Source organism: Pseudoliparis swirei, chromosome 15 (assembly GCF_029220125.1).
Source record: "Pseudoliparis swirei isolate HS2019 ecotype Mariana Trench chromosome 15, NWPU_hadal_v1, whole genome shotgun sequence".
Taxonomy (NCBI): Eukaryota; Metazoa; Chordata; class Actinopteri; order Perciformes; family Liparidae; genus Pseudoliparis; species Pseudoliparis swirei.
In genome coordinates this window covers 11,061,225-11,077,518 of record NC_079402.1, presented here as the reverse complement: position 1 = coordinate 11,077,518, position 16,294 = coordinate 11,061,225, and the positions used below count along the sequence as shown (strand labels likewise).

The 16,294-nt window shown below is 43.3% G+C and overlaps 3 protein-coding genes across 4 annotated transcripts in view; all 3 read left to right on the top strand.

The window, feature by feature from the left end:
• Nucleotides 1-4,848, top strand: part of nrarpa (NOTCH regulated ankyrin repeat protein a) — a 17,377-nt gene extending 12,529 nt beyond the window's left edge. The window contains exon 3 of the mRNA XM_056432862.1: nucleotides 3,888-4,848. The gene's annotated coding sequence lies outside the window, so the exon portion shown is untranslated. The remainder of the gene's footprint in view (nucleotides 1-3,887) is intronic.
• A 183-nt stretch (nucleotides 4,849-5,031) lies between these two features.
• chchd10 (coiled-coil-helix-coiled-coil-helix domain containing 10) lies at nucleotides 5,032-7,318 on the top strand. The gene is made up of 4 exons (XM_056432859.1): nucleotides 5,032-5,179; nucleotides 5,775-5,988; nucleotides 6,737-6,878; nucleotides 7,095-7,318. Exons 1-4 carry the CDS (start codon nucleotides 5,139-5,141, stop codon nucleotides 7,112-7,114), a joined length of 417 nt encoding a protein of 138 aa, XP_056288834.1. The 5' UTR covers nucleotides 5,032-5,138; the 3' UTR covers nucleotides 7,115-7,318.
• A 740-nt stretch (nucleotides 7,319-8,058) lies between these two features.
• On the top strand, nucleotides 8,059-16,115 carry cdc37l1 (cell division cycle 37-like 1). 2 transcript variants are annotated; one of them, XM_056433024.1, is made up of 7 exons: nucleotides 8,059-8,360; nucleotides 9,650-9,949; nucleotides 10,080-10,173; nucleotides 11,236-11,351; nucleotides 11,845-11,967; nucleotides 12,103-12,276; nucleotides 13,437-16,115. In XM_056433024.1, exons 1-7 carry the CDS (start codon nucleotides 8,274-8,276, stop codon nucleotides 13,551-13,553), a joined length of 1,011 nt encoding a protein of 336 aa, XP_056288999.1. In that variant the 5' UTR covers nucleotides 8,059-8,273; the 3' UTR covers nucleotides 13,554-16,115. The 2 variants fall into 2 exon arrangements, with proteins under 2 accessions (XP_056288999.1, XP_056288998.1); XM_056433023.1 differs by having other exon boundaries at nucleotides 10,053-10,173.
• The last annotated feature ends 179 nt before the right edge of the window (nucleotides 16,116-16,294 follow it).

Sequence of the window (16,294 nt, the reverse complement as noted above, 5' to 3'; positions counted from 1 at the left end):
GGGGTAAAGTGAGAAAGAGAGGGGAGAGAATTCAGGGATTGAAATTAAATTCATATCTGGGTATCTCTTTAATGTAGTAAGGTTTAAGTCTTAGTTGATATAACGAGGATGCAGGAACGTCGTGTATCTTAAGGAGTGGTGTCATTGCGAATACCCAAAATATTTAGGTGTTAAATTACTTGTTGGTGGGAGAAATATTATAGATTTTACATGCAGGAGAAAGTAGCAAAACCCCAGAATAAAACACTTACATAAAGTAACAGCTTTGTATTCAAAATGTTATTTAAGTTAAAGCACATAAGTGTCAAAATCACACAGAAAAAGCATGCGAAAAAGAGTGTTATATTGATCATATATATTACTGGACTATCTAATATATTGCTGGATTATCATTACAGATGCATTCATATTTTCAACACAGCGAAACCTGAGAACTGTTAAATAAATGTAGTGAAGTAAATCCAACAATATATTCCTCTGAAATGTAGCTACCAGTCCAGAGTAACATGAAATGGAAATACTAAAGTAAAGTACAAATACCACCAGATTGTAGCTTGTTGGGCACATGTTAATGTTAAAGTCCAGCTTTCTCCATTTCTTCAGGTCAAGAGAACACACGTTGACCATCTAATGCCCTAACTTAGACCCCTCGTCCAGCAGTTAACCAGCTCCACACGGCAGAAAACCCCCTCACACAATAGTCTGTATACGAACACACGGTGGTCACACAATAGTCTGGCTCGGGGTGTAAGGAACCCAAACTCGTCAGGGGTTAATGATCGCCGGCCGTTGGTTCGGAGCCCATTAGGCCATTGATCTGGCCGTGTCTTTTATGCCACCTGGGGAAAGGAATGTGTCGGGTCTCCTATTGTGTCTGTCCGCGTGCGTGTGTGTCAAAGTGAGGTCAATTATAGCAGAATGAACCAGAGTGTCACACACTGTGCAGAGACAGTGGACGATTGAATATTTTCGAGGTCAGTTGGTCAAGGGTCATCTGCCCTGGATGGATTTGTCAGCCGAAATGAAGACACATTAAAAAAATGGACTTGTAAACATTTATGAACTCACACTGACTGCACATGAACACAAACGCACTTTGATATTCTAACTCAACATGAGCGGCGGTGCACAGGGCCTGAAACACCAGGGAGGTAGATGCATGATAATGCAGAGCTCAGCACCTTTGGCGACGACGTGAGGCGCAAACATACACGCCTCGCACACAAAGGGAAGAAAGGAGCTTCATTCATAGCTGCTTCTATTAGTTGGCTGAATTTATTGCCTCTTTTTATAAAGCATCCCTCTTTATCACAATAAAACTTCTCCATGGGTGGAAAACAACTAATTACAAGCACCCTTGTTCGTTTAATTAGGCAGCTTTTTCATGCACTTCTGCTTTAAAAAATAAAGAAAAACGGTCTTAAATCAGAAACTCTGCATTCGCTAAAGTAGAGTTTGGATGAGTAAGACATCGTTACAATGGCTGTATAAATTGTAAATTACAGCTTTATTAGGAGACAATGAATCACTGATTCACGTTTTATAGATAAACAATATGCCATATGATAAAACAAATTACTTTTTGTGGATGGTTTTCTATCAAGACATCATGTATGCAGTTGTGTACGTGACTTATGAAAGGTGCGATTTTGTGTCATTTGCCCAACTTTCCATCTGTATTTTCATGTGTCTTCTCTGGATGTTTATGTGATATGTCTTCCCTTTTAGTTACATCACCAGACCCCTCACCCACATTATATTACACAGCAAGATCATTTTACTTTTGATGTGTGTGTGAACAATATTTGTTGTTTATGACGTAACTTTTCTTGCTCCATAGTTGCTGGTATGGAATTAAAATCGTGGTTTCTAGCTAAAGGATAAAACATTTATGTTTCACAAAAGCTATAGGGCGATAGGCTAAGGATTATTTATGAAAGACAGAAGCATCTAAGGGTTTAATAAAGCAATAAGTTGCAACTTAAAACCTATTTTGTAACTATCTCTTGTTATGTGCGACCATATGCTGTTGTTACAAAATCAGGAGCATATACCATTCTATATGAATCTTTGGCCCCTCATTAAGTGATTAAAGAGAGAGGTGTTGGTCAACGGAGCACTGCCAGGCAAAGAGATGGTAGAATATATTCACTTGGAAAAATCCACAATCTTTTCCACCAATATTTGTACTTGATTAGTTTTCAACCTGAGCAGTATTACTTCTGGTTGAGTGATACAAGGATGTATTCTTTTCTTGCTTTCTTTCCACGCCTGGACTTCTTTGCACATTTTTCCGGATTCCATATTTTGGGAGCAAACATCTGTTGGATCTCAGACTTACTGAAAAACACTCGGATGACACAGCTGGGGTTTCGGAGAGAGGGGGTTCGCGAGATCTTTAAATGCCAGAGCCTGCCAGTTGGTCGGCCATGTAATCAGAGTTGAACTTGAAGAAGGAAAGAAAGTGATGTCCACAAGATGAGTGTGTGTGTGTGTGTGTGTGTGTGTGTGTGTGTGTGTGTGTGTGTGTGTGTGTGATGAGGGGGGTCCTCTGCCGGCAGGACAATAGACAGTGGCAGCAGCAGCTGACCAGAGAATCCCTTCTTCTTTTGTTTTCCCGTATAATGACGTCTCCACCACACACACTCTGTCACTCCCTTTCCCTCCCTCCCTCCACCCCCCCCCCCCCTCTCTCTCTTCAGCCCATCACTACTCATCCCTCCTCCCACGCTGCCTGATTTGGCTTCTGCATGTTCTTTCTTTCTCTCTTTCTTTCCTGGCATCTATATCCTCCCCCCTCTCTTCTTGTGACCACGCCTCCCCTGAAGACTTCCAAGTCTTCCTCTGTCCATCCTGCTCTTTTTGTGTAGTATTTGCTGTGTGCGTGTGTCTGTCTCTGTGTGTCTGTGTTTGTGCGTGGGTTTGTATTTATGTGTTTTTGCTTTGCTCCTAAAGAATGTAACCTCTGAGACTCTCTAGACTCAGTCCATATCTACACTCCAGTCCATGTTACGTTAACTAACGCCGAGCTCCCATCTGTGTGCAACCTGTGTGCTTCACTGTGTTCAGCATGTCTGGTTCCTCTGTTTGTAGGGTTGGACAGCCTACACCACAAATTATCCTGTAAAGCAGCACAAGATTGTGGGAAGATTAAAGGATTAGACAAGAAGAAAACAGTTCTGCCACAAACATGTGTAATCATGTTCATATGCTCTTTGCTTTTATTGTGAAATGAGGGATGACTTTACCTCAAACTTGTATCGAAATGAAGAAGTTTAGAGGGAAAATCACTTTTGGTGGGATTGCTAAAGACTCTCACAGCCCTCAAACCGTAAGCACATGAGTAAATGAACCAAAATATTCACCCAGAAAGAGAAAAGCCCACTCATTCCTTTATTCCATAGGCTATCATCAGCAGGTGTTGCAGGTAAAGGGCCTGGTTGAAGTCACGTCTCTGTCTTTGTGTCTTTCTGTATCTTATTAAAACCCTTTGAGTTAGCAGGTGTGCACAGCACCGTACACGGTGGGCCTGGATGAGTCTAAATAAGTAGTGCTGATCTATTCAGATACTCATGCGGTAGAAGATGGCAGATACGTAGAAAGACAGACGGAGCTGATGTGAGGAACCTTCTGGAGTGAGGTGGGAATGTTTCCAACATGTGGTTCGCTCAGCCTGTCTAAGCAAAGTGTTCTGCACTTGAAGTTAACACTTCTTCTCTCTCCTCATGGGAATTTTTCTTCTCTCTCTCTCTCTCTTCTCCTGAAGAGCAAACTGATGTGTGTCAATACTGTTTCTCAGGGAGAGTGTGTGTGCTGGGAAAAATAAAAGAATGTGTTTCTGGCTATTTGTGTGTGTGTGTGTGCGTGTGTGTGTGTGTGTTTGGTAGTTCTCCTCCAGCCTGCGCCAGGTGATATGGCCTGGTACGGAAGGTCACCGCTGTGATGTCACTTCCCCATCCTCTCCGGATATTCCCAGCATTCTGCTGCCAGCAGCCGGGAACTCTGGGAACTCAGAGCAGGAAGACCGGCTCCTTCCAGAAAGAGAGAGAGAGAGAGTATTTCTGTTTTTGGTTGTTGTTTTTTGCTGTATTGAATGACTCATTTTCTTTAAGCAGCAAGTAGAGAGTTCAATTGGAAGTAGAATAACTGGCACAGAAATGTCATTATCTATTGTGGTGCCGTTGTGTAGCCTGTTGTTTGTTTCCCTTAATGTATAAATGTGTGTTGCCGGCTTATTTGATTGAGATTATGCAAAATACACGTATCATCTGTAAATGGAGCAATGTCGCCTCCTCCTGGCCTAATCTACTAAATGAAAACCAGCAGACGTAGATGACAAGAGAAGAAAAAAAGTCACAATTAATGTACAGGTAGCAATACTAATGTACATAAATGAAACGAATACAAGTTATTCAAAATTCTAAATATTACTCAAGTAAAAGTACATAAGTATTCAAAACAACATGTACTTAAATTAAATAAAAAAAGAAAGTCCATATTATGCAGAATAATACATATTTCTGGATTATATTTATTGTTGTGCTGGCTAATTTAATCTTTTGTAATACATCAAAATGCATTAGTTTATTTATGTTTTCTGTATTTTCTATTAATAATCTGAATATGCATCCCTCTGGGATGTAGTGCAATAGAAAGTAGTCCTAATGCAAGTACTTGTATCCTACTTCAGTACAGTACTTAAATAAATGTGCGCAGTTACATCGCACCATTGTTAGCTTTAATACACTGAAGTATTAGTGTTCTACACAATGAACTATCCTATGTCTTCTCAATACTACTAATTACCAACAACTACTGACATGTTTAACAACACAAGTCATAAAGCTTCAGTGCTGACGCGCCTGCCCTCCGGACCAACAGATGGCGCTGTTCGCGCGACAGTTGCAACGCGCGACCCACAGCGGAAGCGACGGCGTGTTGACGTCTTGCGACACCTGTGCTCGTTACGTAGCCGGAGGCGTCAAACCCTTTGAGCAAGGTCAGGGGCGCGTGCGTCAGCCGTCAGCCGTCAGCTGGCCGCGACCACAGCCGAGCAGACCCGGAGGAAAGCACGTTGGAGAAGCAGAGCGACCCCGTTCTCTATCCGGCAATAAATCCGACTTCGAGTCCCCTCCGACATGGCCAGAGGAAGCCGCAGCCGCCCCTCAGCGGCAGCCAGGTAGATATATTTATCATGAGGGAAAACGGATTTATTCCGATGTTGGGTTATTGCGTAATTTAATATTCGGGTTGAAGCGCAGGAAATAGCGCTCATTCAGGCGTACGACAGATATTCATCGTATTTATTGTCATGGAAGTTTAAAAAAACAATTGCCAAAGCATGAAAGGAAACACAATTCGTCCATCATGACCTCGTGCCGTGTTGTGTTTGTTTGAGGACATTAACAATCATCAGCATTATAGCTACTTACATGAACGTCCTCAAACAACTAGAACGTTAGTCTAGAAAAAGGTTCATTTGGGACTTCAAGTGTATCTAAATAAAGGCATCACTGTCTGGTACCTTGTGATATTTTATAGATGAAACAAATAGGCAATAGGAAGCTGAGACTGAAAATCCCTGAGTCATATAAGATACATATTCTCGTGGCATATGGAGGTATATTTCATACTTAAAGTGCATTAGCTAGGCCTCTGATACAGATGAATGGACATACATGTTGGTGGTTTGCCACAGAATAAAGAATGTCCCCTAATGTCCTGTTGAATCTCTAATGCAAAATAAATTGACTGTTTTTTTGCTGTGTTTGTAGTCCAGCTGTGTCCCATGCTCCGGCCCCAGCTCATGCGCCTCCCTCTGCGCTGGCCCCAGTTCCAGCTCCGTCCCAGGGTCCGGGCATCATGGCCCAGATCGCTACCACAGCTGCTGGGGTGGCAGTCGGCTCGGCGGTGAGCCACGTCCTTATCGGCGCCCTTTCAGGATCAAGTGGTGGAAGCAGCAATGAGCCAGCCAAGCCTACAAACCAGGTAAGAGCTGAAGCGGCTGTAGCTCAGTGGGGGATAGCTCTCCCTTTCAAGCGCAAAGGTGGGTGTCCTTCGATCGCTCCCCCATTAGCTGCAAAGAAGTGTGTCTTGAGCAAGGCACTGAACCCCAGTTCCCGCGGGCACCGCAGCCCACTGCTCCTTAATAACTAAGGATGGGTTAAATGCAGAGAACTAATTTCCCCTTGGGGATTAATAAAAAGTGTATATTTAAGTGCCTTCAGACAGCGTTGAGATGGCTGGATAAAGGAATCTAGATGGACTTCAACACCTCAAGTAGATCCTTCCTTTCTGAGAGGTCTAGCACTTTTGTTTGGGTGTGTTTTGAGTCTGACTTGATTTAAAGTATAAAGCCACTGATCAGTTAACTAATTTGTCAATTGCTCGAGCATTATCATTATTGTTTTTTTTGTTCTGCACAACTGGCTGTACAGAGCCCCACTGACTAAAACATACCAAACTGCACTACTGTGGCAACATTTGAACTCCAGATAAATAAAAGAAAAACTGCACTGCCACCACAGAATGAGAAACCAATTTCGTAAAGTAAAAGTCATGGGAAGTGTTGCAGCTTATGGCCCCCACTCTTATAAATAAAATGATAATATTATATTAAGTTAAATATATAAAATTCATAGGAACATATGGCAAGTAGCTTTTCTTTAAGGCTGGTGTTGTTAGTTGAGTTGTGCCAGTAGGTGATGTGTTTCTTTCCTTGCCTGTATAATTACAGGAGCCCCCCCGGGCCTCTCCAGCCCAGCCCGGCCCGTGTCACTTTGAGGTCAAACAGTTCCTCGACTGCGCCACCAACCAGACCGACCTGAGTTTCTGTGAAGGCTTCAATGAGGCACTCAAACAGTGCAAGACCTCCCGTGGTGAGTCTGTTGTGAATGATGGCTACAGCTGACATTTTTTTATATAATTCTTCATGTACACTTCATGTAACTACATTTGGTTATACTGACATGTCACATGATCAGGAACTAAGTTGCACAGTTCTTCCACTTTTACATAGCAACTCTCTACACACAAGTTTAAAATAACAAGGATTGTGACCTGTACCATGTTGACCTCTTTCTGTTTTACTGTAGGTGTGTCATCACTGGTGTGAATGATGGGTCATCTGCTGTCGTGACGGACATGTTTCAATAATGAAACGTACTGTAGACATGACACATAACACGAAAATGTGAACGTGTTTCACGGGCAGTGAACATGTCTGTTTTGTTGATTGACGACAGTGGAATGTATGAAATGTTTTTGTCATGTACAGTGATAAACCTTTAATAAATAGCTGCTATCTACTTTCACAGTATATCAGTGTGGGTTGTCTTTATTGCATGTCATGTCGCGTTTTTAGCCGTTTTACTGTGTTTTTAAAAATGTTTATAATTGTTAATGGCTTTATTTATTTCCCTTTGTTCCACTCCACTGTAATGTTGAATATACAATAACTATTTTGCGTAACCTCAACCATCACAGCCTGCCATTAAGAATCTGAATCGCATGTAATGTCCAGGGTCATATATGCTCACCTTGCTTTGGAGCTTTTATTGGCGCAGGGTCGTCTTCCTCAACATTGCTTCGTTTTCAAAGACTCATTAATTCAATCCATCTTTCCATTGGCAGTACCTCCGCGCGCCACTAGATGGCGGTCTAAGGCGCACCCGTGGGCCACGGCCCAGTGAGAACCATTTATGGTGAACATGATTCATGATTTTTTTTCTCCTTATTAAAATTACAATAAAATCAATCCAAATGGACTTGAGGATTTTGGAAAAGATAATGCCGTGTAAAAACTACTGGCAACACCAACTACAGATACAGAGCATGTTTCTTGAGACATCAAACAGATGCAATACAACTTTGTATTTGATGCATAATACGTGTCATCAATTCATGTTTTTAAGTTAAAGTAATAAAGAGTAGTTTAAAAAACAACTGCAAAGCAGAGTAATGCGTAGTTTTAATGCACAAACACACGAGCTCGTGTCACGTGGTCAAAGTTGTTTACCACGTGCTCTGCGCGTCACCTACAGACGCAGCTGGGCAACTTGGAGCAGCCAGACACTGCTGCTGGTGGAGCTCGCGATGTTATTAACGGACTTTAAACTCCGTACGCCATACTCCCCGGTTGGCGCGGCTCTGCTGACTGTTGGTTCAGTCTGGTAATTAAATCCTACATAACTTCGGCCGACAGCTGAACTCTGAGGACAACACTGAGCTTCCTCCGGCGCAGCAGCTAGCAGCAGCAGCAGCTAGCTGAACCGATGGAGTGGCTGTACAACGGAGCTCCGGTCCGCCGCGACGGGGACTCCTACGGCCGACCGGAGGGGTCCCGTGGCGTTCGTCCTCAGGTAATTAGCTCATGCTAGCGGCCGTGTTGTTGGCGGACGAGGTGTCTAAACCCCACTTGGCATCGCAGAGGTAACTTAGCGGTTTTACGCGTGCTAACTAGGTTAGCTAAACCTGTTTGGGGATCAGTGAAGGGACTTCAAGCCGGGCTCGACAGCGTTATTTGTTCAACAGGGTGAAGAGGTATTCTGTGGCTCTGTTGCTAACTTTACTGCCACAGTCCTATCGGCTAGCGAGCGAAATGTGCAGTCAGCCTGTGACTCTCGTGCTGCACAACACCAGTTGTCCGGGCTGCATGTTGGAGTGAATATTGGCCTCATGCACACCCCGAGTTGTGCAATCAAGCTGTCTATGTGCCCCTTAACGTGTGCGTGGGTACACGGGACACGGATCCCCTGCTGTGTCATCACCCTGTCAGGACATGGCTCAACGCTGCGCCAGAAAGAGAGACCCTCCATGTGTGAGGTGGTGAGAGGCCACATCACGCAGCAGCTCCATTCCCCCTCCCGGTCCTTGATGTTCTCAGACAACAAGTGACAGCTGTGTGGTTGCTGTTGTTGACTCGATAAGGCTTTCGGCTGTTTTGGTAGCCATGAGTAAAATGGGTATATGCCTTTTTTTATTTTTAGCCCTCTAGCGCCACCCTGTACTAAATACAGCTTGGTTGAGGTTTAAAGCCTTACATTTCATGTGTGTGATTCAGAGGAAGTGTGCCGTTTGTAGAAGAGCGAGTATTTTCTATTTCTATGGGGAAGGATGTATTCAGGCTGTATTGACAACTTGGGAAAGAAAAAGGATAGAGATTAAAAGGTCAAGTTAATGCCTTTGCGGGATGTTGTTAAAGTGGCCTCCCCTTGAGTGCTTTTGCTGGTTGAATATAAAGTACAATACCACAGGATTCTTGCATATGCTTTTGTTGTAGATGTACTCACAAAAAAAAGCTTGGACCCTTTGCAAAAGAGCATCCTCGTGTTCTCAGACGGGTCAGTGCTTACTTTCTATCTTTCTAGATTTAAACAGCACTTTTTTTTTGTTACCGTTTGGGCCCAGAGAAGATCTTAGGTTGGTTCATTTACCTCGCGTTTGGTTGGTGGAGAACCGAAAGTAGCATGTGAATATTTGAAGTGTACCAAACACTGGTGGGTAGACGGGAAATACAAGTTGCATGGTCTCATTTGTCCAAGGCACAATGTATGTCATGACATGTTAAGTTGACTTGAGTCCCTGATAGTATATTACCTTTCGCTCATAGTCCTAATCTTCTCTATTCTTCTTCCATTTACCTCACCAGTCACCATCATCGCACGTTTGTGATTGTGCCATGGCGTCACTCTGCCAGAGCCAGCACCGCTGTGTGAAGGCGTCCATCGTCTCCAGCTGGAGACTGGCAGAGGCCCAGGATCAGCTTTGCTCTCTCGGCGTCCACAGCTCCGAGTCCCTGGAGCAGGAACGTGCTCGGACTCTGGCTTGCCCCACCGAACTCAAGCACACCGAGGAGGAGTGGCGCCGCAAGGAGAGCATGCTGGGATGTCTGGATCCCAGCCGCAGCCCTGTGCTCGGAGCTGTCAGAAGTTGGGAGGTTTTTGATAAGGTCAGCAAACGGATTTCAAAAGAACAAATATATCGTGGTGTTTTTTATTATTACTTGTCTGTGTACCTACTGTTTATTAACCATTTAATAACTTTATCAGCAGTTAATCAATGTCGTCTCACTCTTCCAGAGTATCATCAATGTCACAAGTCAATCTGTAGAAATGGAGAAGGACAAGTGCAAGACCTTTCTCCAAAAGTATGACCAAGAGCTCAGGCATTTTGGTAAGTGTTCTCTCCTATAAGGCTGGTCCTGCCTTTACACTAATGGTACACATACGTTTGGGTCTAGTGTGTTTAAGTACATACGATAGCACAATGTAGCGGTTGGTTGTTGCAGGATTTATTTTCCAGCTTGACTGAAATCTTTACTTTTCATATGCATACTAGATACTACATTTAATGACGAATGATTCAGTTCTATGCAGAGATTTCATCAACACATTAAACAACTAGAATGGGCACTCGGTAGAGCGCATATCACAAGATTGGGCATTGAATTATGAACATTTTGGCATTAGTTGCATGCCAATTGGACAAAAATGTATCGTGCTATGGTAAAAAAAAAGATGTTGACCTTTCCTTGACCTTGACCTTTGACCCGATTGATCCCAAAATCTAATCAAATGGTCCCCGGATAATAATCAATCATCCCACCAAATTCCATGTGATTCAAGAAGATTTGACCTGTTCATGACCTTTGACCCCATCGATCCCAAAATCTAATCAACTGGTCCCCGGATAATAAACAATCATCCCACCAAATTTCATGCGATTCGGTTCAATACTTTTTGAGTTTTGCGAATAACACGCATACAAATAAATAAATACACGGCGATCAAAACATAACCTTCCGGCATTTTCAATGCGAAGGTAATTACAATTGTAGTAGAAGGCCAGTCCGCTAATGTTTTACAGCAAACTCCTGGATCTTGTCAGTTATAGACTAGTTGAATGTGTTATCAAAATGATCATTTATGAAAATGTGTGTTCCTCTATTCAGCAAGGCAGTTGTGCTGAAATGCTGGACAGCTTAAAATGTTCCAATTATAGACAAACGGTAAACATAAGAACTATTTTATGTGTGCTTCAAGTGCTCAATGATACAAAACTCTCACACTTCTAACTGCTGGAAATATTTCTGACATCAATTTATTATGCACAATAAAATAAATATTAGCAAGCACCTGAGTTTTCTTTGACAGTAGTTCCACTTGCACAATCATTGTTTGTTTATGTCTTTTGAAAACATGAATCAAAATCCTTTAAATGTTATCCTTTTGTCAGGTATGTTGCGGAGATGGGACGACAGTCAGCGGTTCCTCGCAGACATGCCTCAGCTCATATGTGATGAAACGGCCAACTACTTGATTCTGTGGTGCATGAGACTCCAGCAAGAAGGAGTAAGTTACTGAGAGGATCAGGCTGGTGTTTTTATTCCCATAACAATTACACCTCTAATAACGTGTCGTCCCCAGCAGTCGGTGGCATATTGCATCGTCGTGATGAACACACGGGGCGTAGTCCTCTCAGCTCGTCGAACTAGTACAGCCGTGTAAACATGGAAGCCTGACCATGTGTCATCGGTCAACATTGAATATACAGTTGTGGGGTAGTTAAAGCCTGAACTCTCCTGCCTACAGCGAGTATTACACTTCCAAATAAAGAAATGTCCTCCCCTGCTTTAAAAGTCTCATATGCGGGTCCTGATTTTAAACGTAGCACAATATGAACATTTTAAAAATACAGAATTCACCATTGTGCACCATGTAAGATCTTCTGAGTAGGAGCTAGAAACTCATCATATACAACAGCACAGCCTGCAGAGACGCAAGGTATTGGAATTCATTAATCACACAGCACAACATTCCTTTAAACTCGTGTATTGTCCTGTAGAAACAAGCACTGATGGAGCAGGTGGCGCACCAAGCCGTAGTCATGCAGTTCATCCTGGAGATGGCATCAAACTCTCAGCAGGATCCTCGAGGCTGCTTCAGACAGTTCTTCCACAAAGCCAAAGTAAGACAAATTAATGTATTATTAACACTGAATGTCCTGCTCCTCCCTGTGTATATATCGGTGGCTCTCATTCTAACAATGCAGGGGTGTGCAGAAGGCAGTTTTCCTCACACTGTTACCCCGGTTGCTTTGTAGGAAGGACAAGACGTCTACTTAGAAGTCTTCCATACAGAGCTCGAGGCCTTCAAACACAGAGTGAAAGAATACACGGTCAAGTCGACAGATGATGCAACCGATAATGTCGAACAGCAGAAAACTGGCACAAACTACAAGCTGGACCCCAAAGAAGTCGTGGACTCGTTGCCTCCAGTAAGTGCTCCTCCTCTCAGAGGCTGTTGCAGTTCCTCCGCCCGGCTGTCGGGTGGCACCATTGAGCTGCTGTATGTCAGTCCTGTGTTCAACAGTCAGGGTCATTTTAGTTGGATGCTAGATTTGAAATGTTCAGGACTCATATTCTATTAGTGATATATTTGCCACAAGAAATGGACAGAAATATCTCCACATGAAATAAAAATACAGCAGCTGCCAAACATTGATGATACCGGCATACCAGGCTCATGTGCTGATTTTCACAGTGAGACCAAACAGCCTTTTTTGTTGTGCTTGCAGTAGAGACTTGATGGAACACCCTGGCTTTTACTTTTACGTTTACCGACCCAGTCAAATGTTTGGTAGTGTGACGTGGCGTCCCAAGTTAAAAGTTGACAACCTAGCAGTAGTGCAAAAGGGAATCTTAAAACTGTTTTAACAGCACAGCAGTGGATATAGTTTTCCAAACGATAGATAATGTCCTCAACTCTCCCATCAGTGTTCGTCTCCTCCCATGTTTTTTTTAATTGTCTGTAATATCAGACATGAAAGATTAAATCTGCTTTTCTCCTAAACTTGATCCTTGAAGTTTGAAAGCTTTAAATGATGCCTCCTCCCCTCCCTTGGCCCCAACACTTGACTAGCTGCCAAACTTGGTACACAGGGAAAAGGAAAAACAATGTCCTCCCCTTCACCCACAGAGGAAAGATGGCTCCCAGGAATGTGCTGGAAGCGGAGCTTGGCTCTCCAAATCCTGCTTTTGTATTTTTGCAGTTTTCTTCTTTTATCATCTCAGTTTAAACTGAGTCTCTCAGGGTGATGTGGACGAGAAATTACGCATTTTCTTTACAAATACAAACGGATGTTTGAGTCCTCACAGATTGGTTTTAGTTTATCGTAACAAATCTCTCCACTGGAAAACATGTGACATGAAACAAATTCTAGTTTCAGCTCAGATTAGGGCATTACATGTTTAAGAGGCAGAGGGCAGTTACATAACTACCATAATCCTCTGACTAGGCAACAGGGGGTTAATCCCCAAGAGTCTGTCTGTAGCTTTATTTTAAACCTATATTTGATTTAAATGTTCTCTTCTTTGAATGTTTTGATCTTCATTGTACCCCCCTCTTCCTACCCCTGTCTCCCTGTCCCTCCACTAGGTGGCAGAGTATCCCGTGAAGCGTTGTTTAGAGGCTGGACTGTGGACGAGCACAGGGAGGTGGACTAAGGACGACGCTACAGAAACAGACGATATACTCATGATGGAGACCACCTAGGCGTTGCAGGATCGGCCCTCGCTTCCCCTCCATCGCCTTCCCATTTTGGAACAACCTGAGTTTTAAGCCCTCTTTACACAGCAGACCAGGCTGAATAACATGACAGGATCAGTCTTTTAAACTGCAGGAAATAATGTTTGTTGACGACAAACATTTCTCGGTGTTGTGGTTGTTTCACAGCAGTGTCTCTTTCCAGCTGAATGGACGTGCACTGCTTCTCGAGACGGCGTTCTTATATCCTTCCAGCTGGTTCATCTGTATTTCTCCTGAAACAGAGAAACATCCTGACTTGGATGCCAAACAAACTGACTAATTGAAAATTCCAACCAGGAACACAAAGAATACCACACCAATAAAGTTGTTGGGCAGTTAGGTACCAAATCTAATGGCTGACGCAGGTCAGTGGACGTCCGGGGGGGATTGTTTTGTTTTTTAGCTGCTTCAGCTAAAAGAGACGCAGAGACTAACGCATCACTGGCGTTGTATCCTGTGTGGTGAGTTTTGGTGAATCGTAAACGTTAGATACGGTAGAAGGTCTGCTATACTGTCTATTAAGGCAACGTGTCTTAAAGTAACATATGAAAGTACCTGATCATGTGACAGGCGTATGAGGAGACGATACATAATGCAACATGTGTGGGCGGCTGGTCAGTTGGCTGCAGTTGTTTCTAAACTGTGGCTTTTAGTGCAAATGAGTTGACCGTTTATCTTTGAACACTTTGCAGAACTAACGTTGGATCATGTCACAGACTTCAGGAGGGGGACAATACATTTTCCTGAAAGACTGCACAAGAGTGGTTTTAGTGGTTACGTATTCCTTGTGTTGTCTGGAGAGGCTTAAGGAAGCAATTCAAATGCTGAGTAATCAAACTACCTCCTTTACATCTTCCATGAACATCTTTGACATTCAGAATGTATCTCGTCTTCGCTGTCAGACAAAACACTAATTCACCCAATATACACGATGCTTATGAAATTTCCCGTCCACATTCAGCCACAGGTGGTGAGTTGGTGACCCGGTCGTCGTTCTCCTGGCTGCGTCTGCTCATTTTGTCCTGTGACGGAAATAATTCCGCCTTTTCAGAACAAGTCAGTTGCTTATCACTGAAGCGGTGCACCCTAAGGCACAGACACAGATTGAGCTACAGACAATAAAACAACGTAGTTTTTATTACGTGGTAAAGCACAGAAGCATGTTAAACGGACAAAGTCAACCGTGATCAACTTGGTGTTTAGTGTAACCGAATGATCCATGTCTATGATGTCATCTGGGTGCAAGAGGAATGGAAGTGTAAAGAGGGCACTAGGTTTGTTTAGTTACCTACTATTCATCATCTGAATCCGCCTGCTCCTGTGAGTTATTTATCAGGTATTCACATGATCAAAGCTTCAAATTACAACTGGCCCACAGGTGATGGAAATAAAAGGGTTTACTAGGCCTGCGTGGGCTTTGTGTATTTATTGTCTCTGGCTCAGCGATAGGCCAGAGTAAAGCCGTCATACATTTTCCCTTCCCAGCTTTCCATCTGCAGGGCCCAGCGTCTGAAACGGAATCACAAGCGCCAGTGTCCTGACCAGTGCTCTGCAGACACGTCCGCGTCATGTCGGTTACAGGGCCGAGTCGGGGATGTGAGCAGCGCCGCTGTGGAGGGGGCGGACTGAGCCCCCCACAAAGACGTGTGTGTCTGCAGGAAGGAATCCTCTGCATCCCAATGTGTCCTGCACTTTACATCTGTCTGCCGAGGTCGAGATGGAGTATTTGAAGCACTTGACTTCATACTTCTTTCTCTCAACCCTATTTTTTTGTTTCACTTTGTTGTGTCGTCGAGAATTTAAAGCCGGCTTTAGAATAGCTTGTGTTTTGAATTGTAGACATTTTGTTTTACTCTTTGTACGCCGTTGTTTGCCGACGTTCGTTCTTTCTTTTTTATCAATGTGTTCAAGGGAGCTTTTAACAGGTTTATCAGGCTTCCAATTAACTGTCTTCTTTCTTTTTTTAACAAGACAGCCAAAATCAGAATGGAAATCTGCATGCGCAGTAAGATCTTTACTGCAGACTGGGGAACGAAATGTACCACGTGATGCATTAAAGTGCAACGTCCGTGTGGATGAGTGAAAGCTACTGTTTGCTGCACCTGTCGATTCACTAGTCATGATGTCCCAGCTTCACGTCTGCTCTGCACGGTGCTCGTGTCGGGCAGCGTCACACTAACTAAACGTAAGCGGAGGTATTGTAAGCAATGTGCTGTGGTGGTTTGAAATGTACTTTTTATTTATTTCTTTGGTCCAAAGTGACTGATCCACTATGCAAACTAATTGTATGGCTTAACGCTGTTGTACTGAAACTGTGGTCCATGTCCATGGTGTCTCAACGTCCTGAGCTATTTGAAGATTATCACAAAAGCTGTGAGTGAAGACTGAGAGACTCGATGTAAGAAGTTCAGTCACTAAGCTTTGCGATTGAGGAAAAGTATACACTCCTCATTCACAGACTAGGCTACTGTAAAATGTGTCTTCTCTTGATGCTGTCAATGACTCAATATAAAACAAGTGCTACATGTTTATCTTGATATTTACTGCTACAGTACTGACTTCCTCTGACATTTATCACAGAGGAGCCTGAAATGTCTCCTATAAATCCTCATAGAACCGATTTAACTCAACATCTGGTGACAGGCCTTGGTACTACTGCACATGTGTAATAGGTATATGTGTCTGATAAATGTATAACGCATTTGTTG

Coding starts and splice junctions, on each gene's coding strand:
- cdc37l1 (XM_056433023.1), top strand. CDS start 8,274: ATGGAGTGGCTGTACAACGGAGCTCCGGTCCGCCGCGACGGGGACTCC. Junction 10,174..11,235: donor CCAAGAGCTCAGGCATTTTG/GTAAGTGTTCTC, acceptor TCCTTTTGTCAG/GTATGTTGCGGAGATGGGAC. Junction 11,352..11,844: donor TGAGACTCCAGCAAGAAGGA/GTAAGTTACTGA, acceptor ATTGTCCTGTAG/AAACAAGCACTGATGGAGCA.
- chchd10 (XM_056432859.1), top strand. CDS start 5,139: ATGGCCAGAGGAAGCCGCAGCCGCCCCTCAGCGGCAGCCAG. Junction 5,180..5,774: donor CGCCCCTCAGCGGCAGCCAG/GTAGATATATTT, acceptor CTGTGTTTGTAG/TCCAGCTGTGTCCCATGCTC. Junction 6,879..7,094: donor ACAGTGCAAGACCTCCCGTG/GTGAGTCTGTTG, acceptor GTTTTACTGTAG/GTGTGTCATCACTGGTGTGA.